At 42.5% G+C, this 20106-nt stretch overlaps 1 protein-coding gene across 1 annotated transcript; it reads right to left on the bottom strand.

The window, feature by feature from the left end:
- Positions 1-2632: 2632 nt before the first annotated feature.
- Positions 2633-18809, bottom strand: LOC111957095 (bcl-2-related ovarian killer protein homolog A-like). The gene is made up of 5 exons (XM_023977820.3): positions 18459-18809; positions 16484-16795; positions 15606-15734; positions 6355-6518; positions 2633-5666 (listed from the first exon to the last, which is right to left on the bottom strand). The coding sequence occupies exons 2-5, from the start codon at positions 16689-16691 to the stop codon at positions 5541-5543; spliced, it is 627 nt and encodes a 208-aa protein (XP_023833588.1). The 5' UTR covers positions 16692-16795; positions 18459-18809; the 3' UTR covers positions 2633-5540.
- Positions 18810-20106: the final 1297 nt, after the last annotated feature.

A 20106-nucleotide genomic window follows, 5' to 3' on the forward strand; every position in this document is an offset into this window, starting at 1 on the left:
CATTGTTCCCATGTTATCTTGCATATTCAGGAGGAAAAAATGGCCTTCAAAAGACAAATGATATAAGTGCCAACACATTTAATCACACCCCAAATAATTTTTCCAGACAGCATGATAAGGAAATGGTTGCTCATAGAAATGAACTTGAATGGAATACACACTGCATAGCCTATATTGTACACACACACACAGGATATTTAGGTATAACAGGAGTGTAATCAGTTGCAAAATAGAAAAAACATGAATTTATATTGGACAAATTCAGGTAGGTCCCTCCTCGTTTGCTTCCATTTAAGAAACGTTTTGCAACAGAATAGGCGTAATGAATACGCCCCAGTTCACCTGACGAGAGCTCATGGGTGCATAAAAAAAATAGAAAAATGTAAAAGAGTTTTGGAAAAGTTTTTGTTATTGCATTTCCTTTAAAAACAGCTCACATATATTTTTGTACATCATGTTATACACATAAAAACGTCATAAAAGCATAAAACACATTTTATCTCGACTTCCTACCGACAAAAGGACCAACAGCACGGACAACGGGTAAAGTATGTTTAAATATCATTTTATTCAACATTCTGGCTTGAAAAGACTTTGCGCCTTTTGTATTTTCAATGTCAACAGCAAACCAACTCGATACAATTTAACTTGTGGATATACCTTTCCATTTTTTTTTACATAAATTACTTCTGACATTGCTCTTCATGTAGGGTGATACAAGGTTAGATTCAATATATCAATAACAAACGGCCCAAGCAACAGTTGTCTTACACTACGAGTGTATTTATTCACTATGATTGTATTCATAGGCTACGTCATATACGTGCCATGGTTGACTGGTAGGCTACGCAAATGACGCATACGGTGCATTCTGAAAGTATTCAGACCCCTTGAGTTTTTCCACATTTTGTTACATTACAGCCTTATTCTAAAATGGATTAAATAGTTTCCCCCCTCATCAATCTACACACAATACCACACAATGACAAAGTGAAAACAGGTTTTTAGAAATGTTTGCAAATGTATAAAAATTAAATAACAGAAATACCTTATTTACATAAGTATTCAGACACTTTGCAATGAGACTCGAACTTGAGCTCAGGTGCATCCTGTTTCCAAAGTTGCTACAACTTGATTGGAGTCCACCTGTGGTAAATTCAATTGATTCAACATGATTTGGAAAGGAACACACATGTCTATATAAGGCCCAACAGTTGACAGTGCATGTCAGAGCAAAAATCAAGCCATGAGGTCGAAGGAATTGTCCCTAGAGCTCCGAGACAGGATTGTGTCAAAGCACAAACTTTTGTCAGAGTACCAATGTGCAGCATTGAAGGTCCCCAAGAACAAAGTTGGCTCCATCATTCTTAAATGGAAGAAGTTTGGAACCACCAAGACTCTTCCTAGAGCTGGCCACCCGGCCAAACAAAGCAATCGGGGGAGAAGGGCCTTGGTCAGGGAGGTGACCAGGAACCCGATGGTCACTCTGACAGAGCTCCAGAGTTCCTCTGTGGAGATGGGAGAACCTTCCAGAGGACGACCATCTCTGCAGCACTCCACCAATCAGGCCTTTATGGTAGAGTGGCCAGACAGAAGCCACTCCTCAGTAAAAGCCACATGACAGCCCACTTGGAGTTAGCCAAAAGGCACCTAAAGTACTCAGACCATGAGAAACAAGATTCTCTGGTCTCATGAAACCAAGATTGAATTTGTCCTGAATGCCAAGCATCACTTCTGGTAGGAAACCTGGCACCATCCCTACGGTGAAGCATGGTGATGGCAGCATCATGCTGTGGGGATGTTTTTCAGAGGCAGGGACTGGGAGACTAGTCAGGATCAAGGGAAAGATGAACGGAGCAATGTACAGAGATCCTTGATGAAAACCTGCTGCAGAGCGCTCAGGACCTCAGTCTGGGGCGAAGGTTCACCTTCCAGGACAATGACCCTGACCCTAAGCACACAGCTAAGACAACGCAGGAGTGGCTTCGGGACAAGTCTCTAAATGTCCTTGAGTGGCCCAGCCAGAGCATGGACTTGAACCCAATCGCACATCTCTGGAGAGACCTGAAAATAGCTGTACAGCAACGCTCCCCATCCAACCTGACAGAGCTTGAGAGGATCTGCAGAGAAGAATGGGAGAAACTCCCCAAATACAGGTGTGCCAGGCTTGTAGAGTCATGCCCAAGAAGACTGTGTCTGAATACTTATGTAAATGTGATATTTTTTTATATTTCTTTTAATAAATTAGCAAACATTTCTTAACAGTTTTTGCTTTGTCATTATGAGGTATTGTGTGTAGATTGATGAAGGAAATATAATTGAATAGATTTTAGAATAAGTAATTTTTTGGGGAAAAAATTATGAACCCCTTGTGTTCCCACATAACTGAACTGAACCCAACGCTGCTGGCGTTGGACTCGCTTCTCAGGGTCTGGGAGTCCGACGAGCCAGGAGAGGGCTCCTTCTCCTCAATTCCACCTTTCTGTCACACCGAGACTTGTTTTTGCTCTGACATGCACTGTCAACTGTGGGACCTTATTTAGACAGGTGTGTTCCTTTCCAAATCATGTTCAATCAATTAAATATTTTTTTTATTGATTTTATTTCACTTTTATTTAACCAGGTAGGCTAGAACAAGTTCTCCTTTACAACTGCGACCTGGCCAAGATAAAGCAAAGCAGTTCGACACATACAACAACACAGAGTTACACATGGAATAAGCAAACATACAGTCAATAATACAATATATACCACAGGTGGACTCCAATCAAGTTGTAGAAACATCTCAAGGATGATCAATGGAAACAGGATGCAACTGAGCTCAATTTCAAGTCTCATCGCAATATGTATTTTTTTTATTACATTTTTTTATACTTTTGCCAATTATTCTAAAAACCTGTTTGCGCTTTTTCATTATGGGGTATTGTGTGCAGATTGATGAGGGGGGGAAAATATTTCATCATTTTTAGAATACGGCTGTAAGGTAACAAAATGTGGTAAAAGTCAAGGGGCCTGAATACTTTCTGAATACACTGTGTAGCCTTTTGTATAATTCCTTACTCTGATGAGTTTCTGATTACCGCCATGGTGTGCTTCCTGTGTTTTTATGCCATGAATTTTATGCACCAGTGCATAATCTGTCTTTTACGCAGGCAACTCTGTTAGAGTATCCCTTTACGCACATTCTTTGTATACATTTCTGTGCACAATTTTTCATCTTGCATTTATTTGTCATATTTCTCATGTTTCCTCTATACGCTGATGTGATACTGTTGTAGGTGTTTTTCATGACGTTTACCTGTCCCCACCTCTATTTCTATAGACACGTCAGCTTCCGTCCACAACGCTGACTGACGAAGACTCTAGTAGTCAAAACGCTTTGCAGTTGTGCGTCCTGATGCACTCGGCTGACTGTTCCCATATGTATTATTTTGTAAATATATTATGTTAATAGTTCACTAAAGTTTATCGCAACGTACCGGCTCTCTACTCGTCTTCTTTCTACAGAATAATATGAAATGCTCTGAGACCAGGTTGGCTCGTGATGGTAAATTGCAGGCGCAGATGCCCCCGATTTCAATACAATTTGGAGTACAGTTTAGAAAATAACACACTGACTAAACACTGGACTAATAAGAAAATGAAAGCAGTACTTTTCAATGTGTGAGATAAGAGGATCCAATGCATGTGTCTCATGGGGAATGCGTGAGAGTAACATTTGAAGAAAAAACTACGTATCACTGAAACAGGTGACATATTGTTTTTTCTTCAAATAATTTGTATGTTTTGTATGAGTTCAGTATGACGCACTTAATTTATTGCTACCATAAATCAAGTTGTGTCTTCCCACAAAGGCTGTATTGAACCCCAATGGATCTGTTGAATAAAAACAAATGTAACTTCTTGATGGCGCTGACAGAGATGTCGGTCCTTAGAAAACTAGGCAGTTATTTTTTTATGTATTCATGTTTACAAGCATTTCGCTACACTCGCATTAACATCTGCTAGCCACGTGTATGTGACCAATAAAATTGGATTGATTTGAACAATTAAAATGATCTAATTGTGATGATTTTACTCCTCTGTTTACAACACCATTATCTCGATAGTGTTACGTTTATTTTGCATATAAAAGCAGTGCTGTCAATAATTAGATTTTCCTGTGCGTTATATATATTTTGACGCTGAGGTTGGAATAACACTGTGAAATTGTGAAAATTATGATACTGCACTTTTTTAGTTTGAAAAGACTACCTGAAATGTCAGGCTGTTTTGGGGGGGATGGAGTTTTGGCCTGCCTGGTATCGTCACCAGGCAGTAAATTAGTTAATAAACAAATAAAAGTTACAAACCTCTCTGCCAATAACAACTAGTTATCCTCTCCCCACTCAGACCACTACCAGACAGCAACATTTTTGCTTGAGGAATTGCTCTTTGCTAAGAAGCTGTTTAATTTTGACAATTTTAAATTTAAAATAATCACAATAAGGAACTAAAATGTTATCCAGAAATGATTTGATATTGAGATAAAAATTGCTGCATTGGACCTTTAAGTAAATACTGCAAGTGACCACAGGAAAGATGCTGTAAAGAGATACAGATTCATTCATCATCACTACAGTTTCCCAATAAAATACATTTGTATCTAAAAAGGCTAAAAGAAATAGAATAGGCATCATTCTGTCTTTTGTACTCAATGGTACAAATTGATGGGTACAACTGGGGTGTACTCATTAGTGCACACTGTAGCAAAACATTTTGCAACAAAAGTGTTTCTTATTGGACAAATGCAAGGTAGATCCCTCCCCGTTCCTGCCCGTTTGCTTCCTAGTGAATACACCCCTGAGATCAACAGCACTGTACAGTGTGGACAAAGCCTGGATGGACTGTTGCATCCCATCACAACAAAGTAGTAACTCATCATACATTTCATATGTCCTCCACAGGGGTGCAGCAAAAAGCAGCAAATCCTTGTCCATAGAACAGATGCTATCACTTTGTCCATTTATTCAGTGTAAAGTCCCAGATGATATTCTATAGTTATCATCAGACTGGATCTTACTTCAGAGATTTGAGCACCTACCACAGTACACATATGCACTGCAACACGGTAGCGGAAACTACACTACAACACTGAAAGATACATGGTTTTGTACAAGTACTTTGAACAAACGTTGATCATCTGAACTGAAGATATGTGTATATGAAATTGACTGTGACTACACTTTGTAAATTCTCTCATGGACGGGAAGTGAAAACGTACGCGAGAAGATTACTTCTGGGTAATCTGAGATTACTCAGATTACAAGAGCAGTCATTGTTGATTAAATTGATGATGCTTATACAAAATGTGATACTGTGACTTGTACTCTGCACGAAGGAGAGTCACTGTTTAGATGGCCATCACCAATCTTAAGAAAAATGTGTTCCATCAGAAAGTTAGAGGATGTCTGCTGTCTATTTCATCTGAAGCACAGAGCCGTCAAATTCAAGGACGTGAAGCTCTTGTCCTTTCAACCACAGTTCTTCTCCCAATTCCTTCATGGCTCCTTCATAATGTAGATGTACAGTGTTGACAGAAAGTGCTTGCAGGATTCGGCAACTGGAGACAGCCAATGGGTCTGAGGAACGGCATCTAACTTCACCACACATTTCTTAATGTCGGTCTGGAAAAAGACAAAAAGGTCACATTGGAAATGTCACAGTTAGAAACTTTCAGGACACACTTATCCCACATATCATTATTTCCTAAATTCCTTGTGTCCTCTAGCCTTTCTTCCTTCTCAAAACACATTGGAGGAGAAGGTCAGAGGGAAGGAAACATTTTTTTTGAGAAGGAGGATGTAAGGAATAAATGTTCCTTCAATTGAGAAGAAAACAAAAATTGTTGGTTATGTGTTGCCCATGTGCCTCCCCTGAGAACCTCTAGAGGGCAGCATAGGGAAACTACTCATATCAGTGTCCTTCAAAAAACGACATGGGCAGAGAGGAAGAGGCGAAGCGAGAGGTTTCACTCTCTCCAAACTGTCCAAAATGAGCCCTATGGGCTTATGGGCTAATTTTGGACCTAAGCTTGTCCCCTGCCTTCCTGCATTTGGGACAACGACACCCATTTTTAGGTGGAGACATGAGCATCTCGTCATTATATACAGATCTCTGATGGAGGGGGAGGACACTAGCTGTTGCCATTGGCGTCGGCTAATGGGGATCCTAATAAGTCAAATCAAAATCCAGAATGCGGATTTAATCATCTTCCTTTTACTTAAACCACAACTATGTGGTAGTTACAAAACCAAAAAAAAACTGTCCCTTGGTCAGCAACAGTCCAGCATCAACAACAGTCCAGTCACCTACCCATCCTCCACGTTTCTTCAGCCAAGGGGCCAGGTTCTTGCGGACAAACTGACCCAGACTGTCCACTATGGTTTGGACCGTAGCAGGCTGGTTCTGACGTACACAGTCCACCGCCAGAGCGCCGGCCACGGCATACATAGATACTACCTTACCCCATGTGATGCCTGTGGACAGGAGAGAGAGAATCGCAGATTAGTTGGCTGATTGTGATGTAGTGGATCGTGATGCTTCATACTTTTTATTGCAATACTAAAGGCATTAATGAAATGTACTTAGCTAATATCAAAACAGTCGACTCCTAATAAGTGTGCATTGTAGTTAACCAGTGCCAATTCAAAAACATTATTTGTGACTCGTTTCAGGAAACTAGGCATATGTCGCCCGTCACTACTTCACAGGAGAGGCATTTGAACGTAAACATGCGTTTTTCGGGCAGAAATGCCTTCTGGAACATGTGAACTTCATGTGACTTAATAACAAACTTGTATGCCATCTGTAAATACGAAACAAATTGTTAAATTGCGAGTCTAGTTGGTTTAGCTACGGAAAAAGTCAGGAACCTTCCCGCTAGCCATGATTGGCTTAGATAATAGATGGGCTGGACATGCCGAGAGATGAGTTCAGATTGGTCTGCCGTGTACAGTGCATTCGGAAAGTATTCAGACCCCTTGACTTTTTCCACATTTTGTTACGTTACAGCCATATTGAAAAATGTGTTAAATAGTTTTAGAAATAGAGGTGGGAACAGGTAAATGTCACATGACAAGTAAATAAATGTATAAAACACATCTACAACATTATCACATCAGTGTATAGAGGCAACATGTGAAGTAATATGAAAAATAAATGCAACATGAAAAATAGTGCACATGAATGAATAAAAGGAATGTGCGTGAAGGGATACTCTATCAGAGTTGTATGTGTAAAAGACAGACTGTGTACTGGTGCGTAAAATACATGGTATAAAAAAAACACACAGGAATCACACCATGGCGGTAAGCAGAAACTCAGCAGAGCAAGGAATTACACAAAAGGCTATACAGTGCATTCGGAAAGTATTCAGACCCCTTGACTTTTTTCACATTTTGATTCTGGAGCGGCACCTGGGACAGGGTTTGCCACCACCAACAAAATCACCAAATTATAGAATTTCTTGAGGAAGAATGGTGTCGCATCCCTCCAATAGAATTCCAGACACTGGTAGAATCTATGCCAAGGCGCATTGAAGCTGTTCTGGCAGCCAGACGCCCAATTAAAGTAACTGCCCAGTGTTTCCAGATTTCTATGAAGTACAAGTGAAATAGTTTTCCATCCAGAAAATGGTAACGAAGTATGTTAATGAGCAGCTTTTCTGTGTTGGAATGGTGTGTACGTACCCCAACAACAGAATGGTATGGGCGTATACCGGTCATTAAAAATAATCACGCAAGTAGACCATTGATTGGACAGCTCATCCTCCTCTACACGGCTGATTGGCCAGCTCATCTTCCTCATGGAGATGAAATCGTGTTCTATGAGGAAAGAGCAAGCATTTTTGAAACGGTCAGTTTGAGATTCAAGTTTGAGGTGGTTTAAATTTTTTTTTTTAAATACTCCAATTTATGCTTTGGCCACAAATACAAGTATAGAACGAGTCAACAACATTATTTGGTATGACTTAACAGAATATGAAGTTTAAAAAGTGAGACTTGCACTGGGCAGTTACTTTAAGATACTATGTTTGTGTTTCTTTTAGTTTGGCAGTTACCTACAGTGGGGAGAATAAGTATTTTTTCTTACTTACAAAGCATGTAGAGGTCTGTAATTTTTTATCATAGGTACACTTCAACTGTGAGAGACGGAATCTAAAACAAAAATCCAGAAAATCACATTGTATGATTTTTAAGTAATTAATTTGCATTTTATTGCATGAATAGTATTTGATACATCAGAAAAGCAGACCTTAATATTTGGTACAGAAACCTTTGTTTGCAATTACAGAGATCATACGTTTCCTGTAGTTCTTGACCAGGTTTGCACACACTGCAGCAGGGTTTTGGCCACTCCTCCATACAGACCTTCTCCAGATCCTTCAGGTTTCGGGGCTGTCGCTGGGCAATACGGACTTTCGCTCCCTCCAAAGATTTTCTATTGGGTTCAGATCTGGAGACTGGCTAGGCCACTCCAGGACCTTGAGATGCTTCTTACGGAGCCACTCCTTAGTTGCCCTAGCTGTGTGTTTCGGTCGTTGTCATGCTGGAAGACCCAGCCACGACCCATCTTCAATGCTCTTACTGAGAGAAGGAGGTTGTTGGCCAAGATCTCGCGATACATGGCCCATCCATCCTCCACTCAATACGGTGCAGTCTGTCCTGTCCCCTTTGCAGAAAGCATCCCCAAAGAATGATGTTTCCACCTCAATGCTTCACGGTTGGGATGGTGTTCTTGGGGTTGTACTCATCCTTCTTCTTCCTCCAATCACGGCGAGTGGAGTTTGACCAAAAAGCTATATTTTTGTCTCATCAGACCACATGACCTTCTCCCATTCCTCCTCTGGATCATCCAGATGGTCATTGGCAAACTTCAGACGGCCTGGACATGCGCTGCTTGAGCAGGGGGACCTTGCGTGCGCTGCATGATTTTAATCCATGACGGCGTAGTGTGTTACTAATGGTTTTCTTTGAGACTGTGGTCCCAGCTCTCTTCAGGTCATTGACCAGGTCCTGCCGTGTAGTTCTGGGCTGATCCCTCACCTTCCTCATGATCATTGATGCCCCACGAGGTGAGATCTTGCATGGAGCCCCAGACCGAGGGTGATCCGTCATCATGAACTTTTTCCATTTTCTAATAATTGCGCCAACAGTTGTTGCCTTCTCACCAAGCTGCTTGCCTATTGTCCTGTAGCCCATCCCAGCCTTGTGCAGGTCTACAATTTTATCCCTGATGTCCTTACACAGCTCTCTGGTCTTGGCCATTGTGGAGAGGTTGGAGTCTGTTTGATTGAGTGTGTGGACAGGTGTCTTTTATACAGGTAACGAGTTCAAACAGGTGCAGTTAATACAGGTAATGGTGGAGAACAGTAGGGCTTCTTAAAGAAAAACTAACAGGTCTGTGAGAGCCGGAATTCTTACTGGTTGTAGGTTTTCAAATACTTATGTCATGCAATAAAATGCAAATGAATTACTTAAAATCATACAATGTGATTTTCTGGATTTTTGTTTTAGATTCTGTCTTTCACAGTTGAAGTGTACCTATGATAACAATGACAGAGCATCTACATGCTTTGTAAGTAGGAAAACCTGCAAAATCGGCAGTGTATCAAATACTTCTTCTCATTTACATTTACATTTAAGTCATTTAGCAGACGCTCTTATCCAGAGCGACTTACAAATTGGTGCATTCACCTTATGATATCCAGTGGAACAACCACTTTACATAGTGCATCTAACTCTTTTAAGGGGGGGGGGTTAGAAGGATTACTTTATCCTATCCTAGGTATTCCTTAAAGAGGTGGGGTTTCAGGTGTCTCCGGAAGGTGGTGATTGACTCCGCTGACCTGGCGTCGTGAGGGAGTTTGTTCCACCATTGGGGTGCAGAGCAGCGAACAGTTTTGACTGGGCTGAGCGGGAACTGTACTTCCTCAGAGGTAGGGAGGCGAGCAGGCCAGAGGTGGATGAACGCAGTGCCCTTGTTGGGTGTAGGCCTGATCAGAGCCTGAAGGTACGGAGGTGCCGTTCCCCTCACAGCTCCGTAGGCAAGCACCATGGTCTTGTAACGGATGCGAGCTTCAACTGGAAGCCAGTGGAGAGAGCGGAGGAGCAGGGTGACGTGAGAGAATGGAAAGTTGAACACCAGACGGGCTGCGGCGTTCTGGATGAGTTGTAGGGGTTTAATGGCACAGGCAGGGAGCCCAGCCAACAGCGAGTTGCAGTAATCCAGACGGGAGATGACAAGTGCCTGGATTAGGACCTGCGCCGCTTCCTGCGTGAGGCAGGGTCGTACTCTGCGAATGTTGTAGAGCATGAACCTACAGGACGGGTCACCGCCTTGATGTTAGTTGAGAACGACAGGGTGTTGTCCAGGATCACGCCAAGGTTCTTAGCACTCTGGGAGGAGGACACAATGGAGTTGTCAACCTGATGGCGAGATCATGGAACGGCAGTCCTTCCCCGGAGGAAGAGCAGCTCCGTCTTGCCGAGGTTCAGCTTGAGGTGGTGATCCGTCATCCACACTGATATGTCTGCCAGACATGCAGAGATGCGATTCACCACCTGGTTATCAGAGGGGGGAAAGGAGAAGATTAATTGTGTGTCGTCTGCATAGCAATGATAGGAGAGACCATGTGAGGATATGACAGAGCCAAGTGACTTGGTGTATAGCGAGAATAGGAGAGGGCCTAGAACAGAGCCCTGGGGGACACCAGTGGTGAGAGCACGTGGTGCGGAGACAGATTCTCGCCACGCCACCTGGTAGGAGCGACCTGTCAGGTAGGACGCAATCCAAGCGTGGGCCGCGCCGGAGATGCCCAGCTCGGAGAGGGTGGAGAGGAGGATCTGATGGTTCACAGTATCAAAGGCAGCCGATAGGTCAGAAGGATGAGAGCAGAGGAGAGAGAGTTAGCTTTAGCAGTGCGGAGCGCCTCCGTGACACAGAGAAGAGCAGTCTCAGTTGAATGACTAGTCTTGAAACCTGACTGATTTGGTCAAGAAGGTCATTCTGAGGAGGATAGCAGGAGAGCTGGCCAAGGACGGCACGTTCAAGAGTTTTGGAGAAAAGAAAGAAGGGATACTGGTCTGTAGTTGTTGACATCGGAGGGATCGAGTGTAGGTTTTTTCAGAAGGGGTGCAACTCTCGTCTCTTTGAAGACGGAAGGGACGTAGCCAGCGGTCAAGGATGAGTTGATGAGCGAGGTGAGGTAAGGGAGAAGGTCTCCGGAAATGGTCTGGAGAAGAGAGGAGGGGATAGGGTCAAGCGGGCAGGTTGTTGGCGGCCGGCCATCACAAGACGCGAGATTTCATCTGGAGAGAGGGGAGAAAGAGGTCAAAGCACAGGGTAGGGCAGTGTGAGCAGAACCAGCGGTGTCGTTTGACTTAGCAACGAGGATCGGATGTCGTCGACCTTCTTTTCAAAATGGTTGACGAAGTCATCAGCAGAGAGGGAGGAGGGGGGAGGAGGGGGAGGAGGATTCAGGAGGGAGGAGAAGGTGGCAAGAGCTTCCTAGGGTTAGAGGCAGATGCTTGGAATTTAGAGTGGTAGAAATTGGCTTTAGCAGCAGAGACAGAGAGGAGAATGTAGAGAGGAGGGAGTGAAAGGATGCAGGTCCGCAGGGAGGCGAGTTTTCCTCCATTTCCGCTCGGCTGCCCGGAGCCCTGTTCTGTGAGCTCGCAATGAGTCGTCGAGCAGCGAGCAGGAGGGGAGGACCGAGCCGGCCTGGAGGATAGGGGACATAGAGAGTCAAAGGATGCAGAAAGGGAGGAGAGGGGTTGAGGAGGCGAATCAGGGATAGGTTGGAGAAGGTTTGAGCAGAGGAAGAGATGATAGGATGGAAGAGGAGAGAGTAGCGGGGAGAGAGAGCGAAGGTTGGGACGGCGCGATACCATCCGAGTAGGGGCAGTGTGGGAAGTGTTGGATGAGAGCGAGAGGGAAAAGGATACAAGGTAGTGGTCGGAGACTTGGAGGGGAGTTGCAATGAGATTAGTGGAAGACAGCATCTAGTAAAGATGAGGTCAAGCGTATTGCCTGCCTTGTGAGTAGGGGGGAAGGTGAGAGGGTGAGGTCAAAAGAGGAGAGAGTGGAAAGAAGGAGGCAGAGAGGAATGAGTCAAAGGTAGACTTGGGGAGGTTAAAGTCACCCAGAACTGTGAGAGGTGAGCCATCCTCAGGAAAGGAACTTATCAGGGCGTCAAGCTCATTGATGACTCTCCAAGGGAACCTGGAGGGCGATAAATGATAAGGATGTTAAGCTTGAAAGGGCTGGTAACTGTGACAGCATGGAATTCAAAGGAGGCGATAGACAGATGGGTCAGGGGAGAAAGAGAGAATGTCCACTTGGGAGAGATGAGGATCCAGTGCCACCACCCCGCTGACCAGAAGCTCTCGGGTGTGCGAGAACACGTGGGCAGACGAGGAGAGAGCAGTAGGAGTAGCAGTGTTATCATAGTAATCCATGTTTCCGTCAGTGCAAGAAGTCGAGGGACTGGAGGGAAGCATAGGCTGAGATGAACTCTGCCTTGTTGGCCGCAGATCGGCAGTTCCAGAGGCTGCCTGAGACCTGGACTCCACGTGGGTCGTGCGCGCTGGGACCACCAGGTTTTAGGTAGCAGGGCCACGCGGTGTGAAGCGTTTGTATGGTCTGTGCAGAGAGGAGAGAACAGGGATAGACCAGACACATAGTTGACAGGCTACAGAGAGGCTACGCTAATGCAAAGGATTGGAATGACAAGTGGACTCAACGTCTCGAATGTTCAGAAAGTTAAGCTTACGTTGCAAAAATCTTATTGACTAAAATGATATAGTACTGCTGGCTGGTGAATAGGCTAGCTAGCAGTGGCTGCGTTGTTGACTTTGTTTGAAAGTGTAGCTGGCTAGGTAACCTCTAACTGGCTAGGTAACCTCGACAATTACTCTAGACTACACAATTATCTTGGATACAAAGACGGCTATGTAGCCAGCTAAGATCAAACAAATCAAACTGTTGTACTGTAATGAAATGAAATGTAATACTACCTGTAATACTACCTGTGGAGCAAAGCGGAATGCAACTACTCGCTCCAAACCAAACCGGRAGTGCGTATCGTAGAGGGAGAGGCAATAGAAGTGTTGTTTCTTGTATTATTGTCTTTTGTGTCTTTAGAGGACTGCTTCACCTTAATGTCCCCTTTCCCTTTTCTTCTGTCCTTATTTTGTCCCACTTTGTCCCTTCTTTGTCCCTTCTTCTCTTCTGCCAACTAGACACTCCTTGTTAGCTAGCTAGCTTCTTTCAGGAAAAAGAAAAAGTTCTCCCCACTGTATATCTACATACTACATCTGCATACTTCAGAAGTCTACTGTACAGTATAGCCAATAGAGAGAAAGAGCAAGTGATGGTTGCGATCGCATCAGAGCTTCACATCAAAGAGGAGGTCATTTGTTTCCTATTAAAGCCATTCGGGTGTCAGTCTTGTTATGGCTGTGATGCAACAGCAAGGCTAATGGCATTAGCCTCCTTTAAGCCGTTTTGTTCGCCTGAACTGACTGACCTGTGGCTTGGCTCTATAGAATTCAGGGAAGGTTTAAATAAGGTAACTCCCTCTGGGACAGGACTGTACTCACAACGTCTAACTCCCTACAGAGATCTGACCCTGATGTGAGACAACACAGCCCAGAATAGAGAGAAGATTGTCTGGGTATAAGAAGGAGATGGAGAGAAGGGAGAGGAGTGGAAGAGCGAGAAATGGGGCACATTGGGGAAGCAAGGTTGGTTGGTGCACTTGGCAGGAAGTGTAAAAGAGAAAGCTGCTCTTTCAATGCATATGTCCATTAATATGTTATTAACATATTATATGGGTCATAAAAATCGAGAATTTCCTCACTACACACATGTTTCTGCATCTCACCGGTAGAAAAACAGGCCATCTACATTTCCTGGTTGTAAGCAAACCACAATATCCAGAATTGATAGCGATTTCAGGATGCCTTCAAGGGTGGGAACACAATTGGACAAGGAAGTATGGCTCCCGTCAGGCTGTAGTCTTTACAAAGCCAGGGAAAACGAGTCACCCTAAATATCCTTCAATGTCCTGGCAGATAGGAGCGTCGTTAAGTCCAATGGCTCCATTGAACAAGGACAACCATATCTACTCATACTAGTGTGATCGTGCAATCGGCGAAACACAAAGGCCACAATAACTGCTACAAAACATGACTCCATTCATTTTTTTTTTAGATCCGATCAGCAGGCTCAATCAAACTCTCCCGGCACAATTTTTTTTAAATACCGCTCTAGGGCATAATTATGTCTGAAACACCTCTCATCAATCAGAATTATGTAGGGGGACTGGAAAAAAACACCCCAAATAGTGTCTAGCAGCGAAAAGTGTAGCCAAAGTACTTCCTCATCAAATGTAGAAACCAATTAAGTCACATAATGGTGTATTACTGGAAGTTGGAACATTTAATTCAAGAGTTTTTGAACCACAATTCATGATCAAACATGTGATTATGATTCATTACGGTCCGTTTTTCTTAGTGCAGCATTTGATTGGCATAACATCATTATTCTCTACTGCAATCATCAACATGTAAAGAATCCCGCTTATCTTTTCAGTTCGATAAATATACAGCTGTTGAACCCCACATCCCTTAAAGGCCAATGTTGCCTGGGTCAGTGGTTTGTTTTCCTCTCTGGAGGAATCCCACGGTGTTCCAAAAATGCCCCTGGTGACGTCAAAACAGTCACAGTTCAGCCAAAATGTTAGCTAGAAAAATGCTTGAAATTGAGGCTATTTTTATCTTTCCAGACATAGAGCCAAGTTTGAGAGACTTATTATTCATGCGGTCCAGGGGACTCATACTGTGCTGTAGCAGTAATTCATGTGTGACATTGAATAACTATTTTTTTATCTTTAAAACATGCCAGTGGCAAGTCCCGAAGCAGAAACTGTGTGTACTAGTGATGTTTTTGTTAAAGTTTCAACTTGTCCATGTCAAGTAAACGGACAAAGATGTACAGTGAGATGCATTCACACAGCAGAGACTGTGTGTACCAGTGACGGGATAGAACAGTTGTTCCAGACACACAATGTTCTCGTGCGTTTCAAAGTTACATCGAAGTAGACGAACAAAGAGAAGACATGTGGGTATGTGTTCTTTGGTACATGTTCCCAATTTTGTCACGAACTGTCAGATGATAGTGTCAAATGGTAACCCAATTCTGCCTTTAGGGAGCACATCATCTCATATTTCTGGTAAATGATGCTACTGTGTGAAACATGTATCACAACAACAATGTTTGACAAAGTGTTGCAAGAAGCAATAGTGTCAAATAACCAGGCATCTTGTAGCCCTGTCCCAAAACACACATTCCTCAAAGCTCATGTAGCATTGCTTTACCCCCTCTAAGCACAAACACATAGGGTTTAACATCAACTTAAAACCTGTTGCCAAACCTTGGGACTATCGAGTTAATCATGCATGTCAATGGGAAAACGTGGGAAAATTCTGTTACGTGTGCAGATTCTTAAAGGGCTTACGCAACATCAACCTCCTAGATCCCCTCCCCTTGCAGCTGTTCACCTGCAGAAAAGATCTCGGTTGCCACGGCAACAAAGGCATCGGACACCGTGGTCTCCATGGCCACTGAGATGTTGAGCTGTCTCGCCACGTTCCGGTAGACACTCGGCCGCATGCACTCCAGCTCATCACCTAGGAAAACCAGGAAGGACCACAAGGCTGAACAACTAGAAACAGGGTAGCACTGAGAAAGAACAACAGGTCTATCTACCCAATTAATAACTTCACGGCAAAGTGACTTCATTGAAACAATCATTGAAGCACAGGGGCATTAGGAAAACCAGACTGGTCAGAGAAACTGTCATAGGTCAGTTGTTCACCAAACTTTTGGGCTCTGTGTCCAAGCTTTTAGAGATTTGCTGTAATAATCATAGTAAACTAATTCATTGTCTCGGACATAACCCAACCCAAGCTGAACAAATCAGCCAAAAGCCCATAACCCACCAGTGTCCAGACAGGTCCTGCACCACCTTTTGGTACATGTAGATGACCACATTACCTCACTATTTACATTGCTCTTCAAATCTTGCATGTAGGCCTGCCTCACCTGCCTTGGTTAGCCTACTAAGCTGAACAATGCCGTAGCTTGAATGCCCTCACCTCGGATTGTCGGATATTTTTGATACCTATCTCGGTCATGCATGTCCGTCCGCTGCCTGTCCTTAATATCAAAGAAGAAGCAGTATACATGTGGAGGACAAAACCAGTACAGTGTGTCCAATCTATTCAGGGACCATAGGGAATATCAAGGGAAACACAGCTCCAAAGCACTGACCTATACTGTAAAATGCTAGATTTGAAGACAAGTGGTGCACATGCGTTCGAGCAGGAATTTATGGTACATTAAGTTCCACATGTAACAGTTTGCAGCAGGTTCTTACCGAGACAGAGAAGCACAGCAGACACCTCACAAAGCGTTGAGTCCACCTGAGTTTTGGACGAGCCCAGCCCATAGATGTTGAGCCTAGAGTGTATGTAGTCCCTACAAAGCGCCTTGGACTGGGACACCAGCTCTTTGTCGGACGGGGAATGGTCAAAGGCTTCCATCACCCCGGCTGCAAACACAGAGGAGCGACGAATCACCTCCATCTCCAAAGCAGGATTCTGATCAGGGAAAACCTGATCACTTCGGTGTATCAGTGCCTGAGTGGTTCTTCTCAGCTGGAGCCACTACAATGAACTAAATCTCCAATCTGTTGAGAAAGTCAAATGTTTAGTATTTATCAAAATAAAGATTTTTGTGAATTTATGAAACAATAAAAATGGGTAAAAATGCATGATTTAATATCATACACCACTTTCTTATGTAACTTCAAGTAGGTTGAATGAGTCATAAACTTGCCATAGCCCAAATTTAGACAGCTTTATTAATTATTTATTTTATTAATAAGACGTGTTCTAAGGGCATTCCATAGCAACAACTTGCGAGATAAGTCATGGTCCAATGACTGTACCAGCTAGCCCATATTGCGAAGCTGATTAGCTAGACAAACAGGTGTGAAACACAGACAGGTGTGCACGCAAAGTGAGAACACAACATGGAATCCATGTTTGGTTTTCATTTGGGGATGGGGGTAGCATCTAAAACCTGGATTTAAAGTAACTGTCCAGTGAAAATCTCACTTAAAAGTTAATATTCTGTTAACTCGTATCCAAATAATGTTGTTGACTCATCCTGTAGGCTACTCATATGTGGCCAAAGCAAAAATAAAAAACTTCAAAAACCTCACCTCTAACTTGTATCTCAAACATACATTCATACAGTTTCTTGACTGTGTCCAGCTCCCGAATAATCACCTAAATTAAATCTAGACATTCAGGTAGCGTGGAGAATTCCAAAAACAATGGAGAGAGGACTACTTTTTTCCCAAATTTAGACAGCAAGGAAATATAACCCATTTTCAGTGAGGCTCGTTGAAGACCAAATGCAGCCCCCTTGGCAAAATGAGTTTGGCACCCCTGGCCTAGCCCATTATTGGAATAAAGGACTTAACTTGTTTTGTTTAAAGGGCGAATTACCTCTGGAAGCCAAAACAGCCAAATTCTCCATCTAAACTAGAATCCATTCACAATTGCAGTATGGTTCTAGAAACGTAATCCCGCTACTTTCATATCACATCAAAATAATTTCACAAATGCAAAATACACACTTACTGTGTACACTGTTTAAACCGGTAATAACACAGTTGCAGCTTACAGTATTTTTCAGTGACAAAACGTTTGTGGCATCTGTCTTCCGTTCACACGTGTTTGGAGACAGATATCTAATTAGCACAGGTAGTCCATTCTGTCTTCCATAAACAAGCGCTGTAACGTGGGAATATGGCCATGTTGGGAACCCTATAAAAAGGTATGTGTCAATTTAACCTTGTATTTTGAAAATTATTTATTGCTGAATAAATAATAAGGTCCCTATTCTTCCAAAACCGTACCACAAGCGATTTATGTTAATTCAGACCAAGCGTTGTAGCTCTTTTAACAAAACTCCCCCCTACAGAAGAAGCTTTCATCCAAAGAATCTTATTTAAAGGAACGGAGAGTCATGATCAAGGTCTACTCCAGGGCTTGAGACAATATTATTAGTATAGGCTTACGATTATTTAATATCCATACGTGTATAAGAAACGTATCCATGTTTCACAAGCTATATTAACCGCACAATTAGCTTAGAGCATTTCCCATCATTTATTTTACTACGAAAATATACCAATTTATGTAGGCCGTTAAACATATATGCATCGCTTAGAATTACGGTGAAATAGCATTTTCTTCTTCATTACTCATTCATTCTCAATCAAACCTTTTAACCTGGGTATTATAAATATCCTATGTTTAAAGAGGATATAGAGAACTCACCTGACACCTGCTGAAAGACACGCATCACATGGAATTCAACGACGACGTTTTGATTGGATTCGAATCATTCCTCAGGTGCCAAGCTAAGACAAGTCCTCTCGGATACGATGTTCAAATTATAATTCCTGTCTGCATACCGTCACAATCTAATCAAACAACCCCATCTCAACGGGAAAATCATTTATGGAATTCCTTCTCTTGCACGCGCAACCTTTTACAGTTAAAACCTAACGCTTTGGCAAACTGAAGATAAGCCCCGTGAATAAATGTAGCTACTAGCTTGTACAGACCAAATTCATAGAACAAGTTTAAGGTAAACCAGCTCTTCAGTTTCCTTCCTTCTGTGGCAAACGATTTGATTTGTGCGGAGGAGACGGGAAGCGCAGAGTGCGTATCTCTCTGCGCAGCGGTCCTTGGCCACAGTCATGAACGTTATAAACGGAGCATGTATTTTTGTCTGCTTTAACATAATAAGCATGAACATTCATTCATATTCATATAATTAGTTGTATCATATTTCTTGGTTATCTGAATTAATCTCATTCTAAATTGTATTTAAATAAAGGCGAAAACTAACCTACATAAAACAAATAGGCTACCCTGCAACTCAATAAAATAATGATCTCATAGGCCTACTAGGTATAATCCATTTATAAGGGTATTGATTGAACACCAATAGCACTGTTACCATTGTTTAGTCTACCTATACAGGAAGAACACAATGTATTATCTCTATATTTAACTCATCCCAAAGACAAAGGGGCCAGGCGTGGCGCACCTTTAATCCCAATGGGTTAAAAGGATTAGAAATCGAAACCACCTCCTTAGTACTTATACGCAAACATGCTCTCCACATTCCAAATGTAGGCTATAACAATAAACAGTGTTGGTGGAAGCTACTGTGAAAATGTACTTTACCAAGCTATACCAATTACCTTTTACTGGACGAAGTGAAGATACACTACATCTACACTTAAGAAAAAGATGGTTTACTTAACACTCAAGTTACTTTATGAAAGTAGTTCATTGCATCAAAACGACTGAGTGAAAAAGTATCATATCTAAATCTATAATGTCAGACTACAAATTGCAAGAACAGATCATTTTGGAGTCAGATGTTGACAGAATGTGTCGTTTCGCCTACAAAACACAAACACAAAAAAATTAGGCAGGTCTGATGCTAAAAAAAGGAAATCAATTATTGCCTACTTCACCCATATTTCATTTTCTTACTGCAAAAAAGTAGTGTGTAGTTTCAGTAGTTAGCTTTAGCTCTACATGGCAAAAAAGTTATTAACTACTGAAAACACTAGAGATTTAAATTTAGTTCAACTACCACCAAGTTACTGCAAAATGAAGGTAGATTACTAGTTGAACTATATGAAGTTCCCTACTCCCCAACAATGACTATAAAACATGACTTTATTACTTAAGATTAATCAATTGATTTACATAAGGGTAACGATTTAATTTGGAAAGGTATGGGTGGTAGGGTTCAGTAATGTAATATGTAGTATTTCAAAGGTACTACATAAATCCTAATCAAACATGAGTCCAAACCACTTCCTTCAATGGAAATAGATGAACAGCTTCTATGTGTGTGTGTGTGTGTGTGTGTGTGTGTGTGTGTGTGTGTGTGTGTGTGTGT

Source organism: Salvelinus sp. IW2-2015, linkage group LG32, assembly GCF_002910315.2.
Source record: "Salvelinus sp. IW2-2015 linkage group LG32, ASM291031v2, whole genome shotgun sequence".
NCBI classification, from domain to species: Eukaryota; Metazoa; Chordata; class Actinopteri; order Salmoniformes; family Salmonidae; genus Salvelinus; species Salvelinus sp. IW2-2015.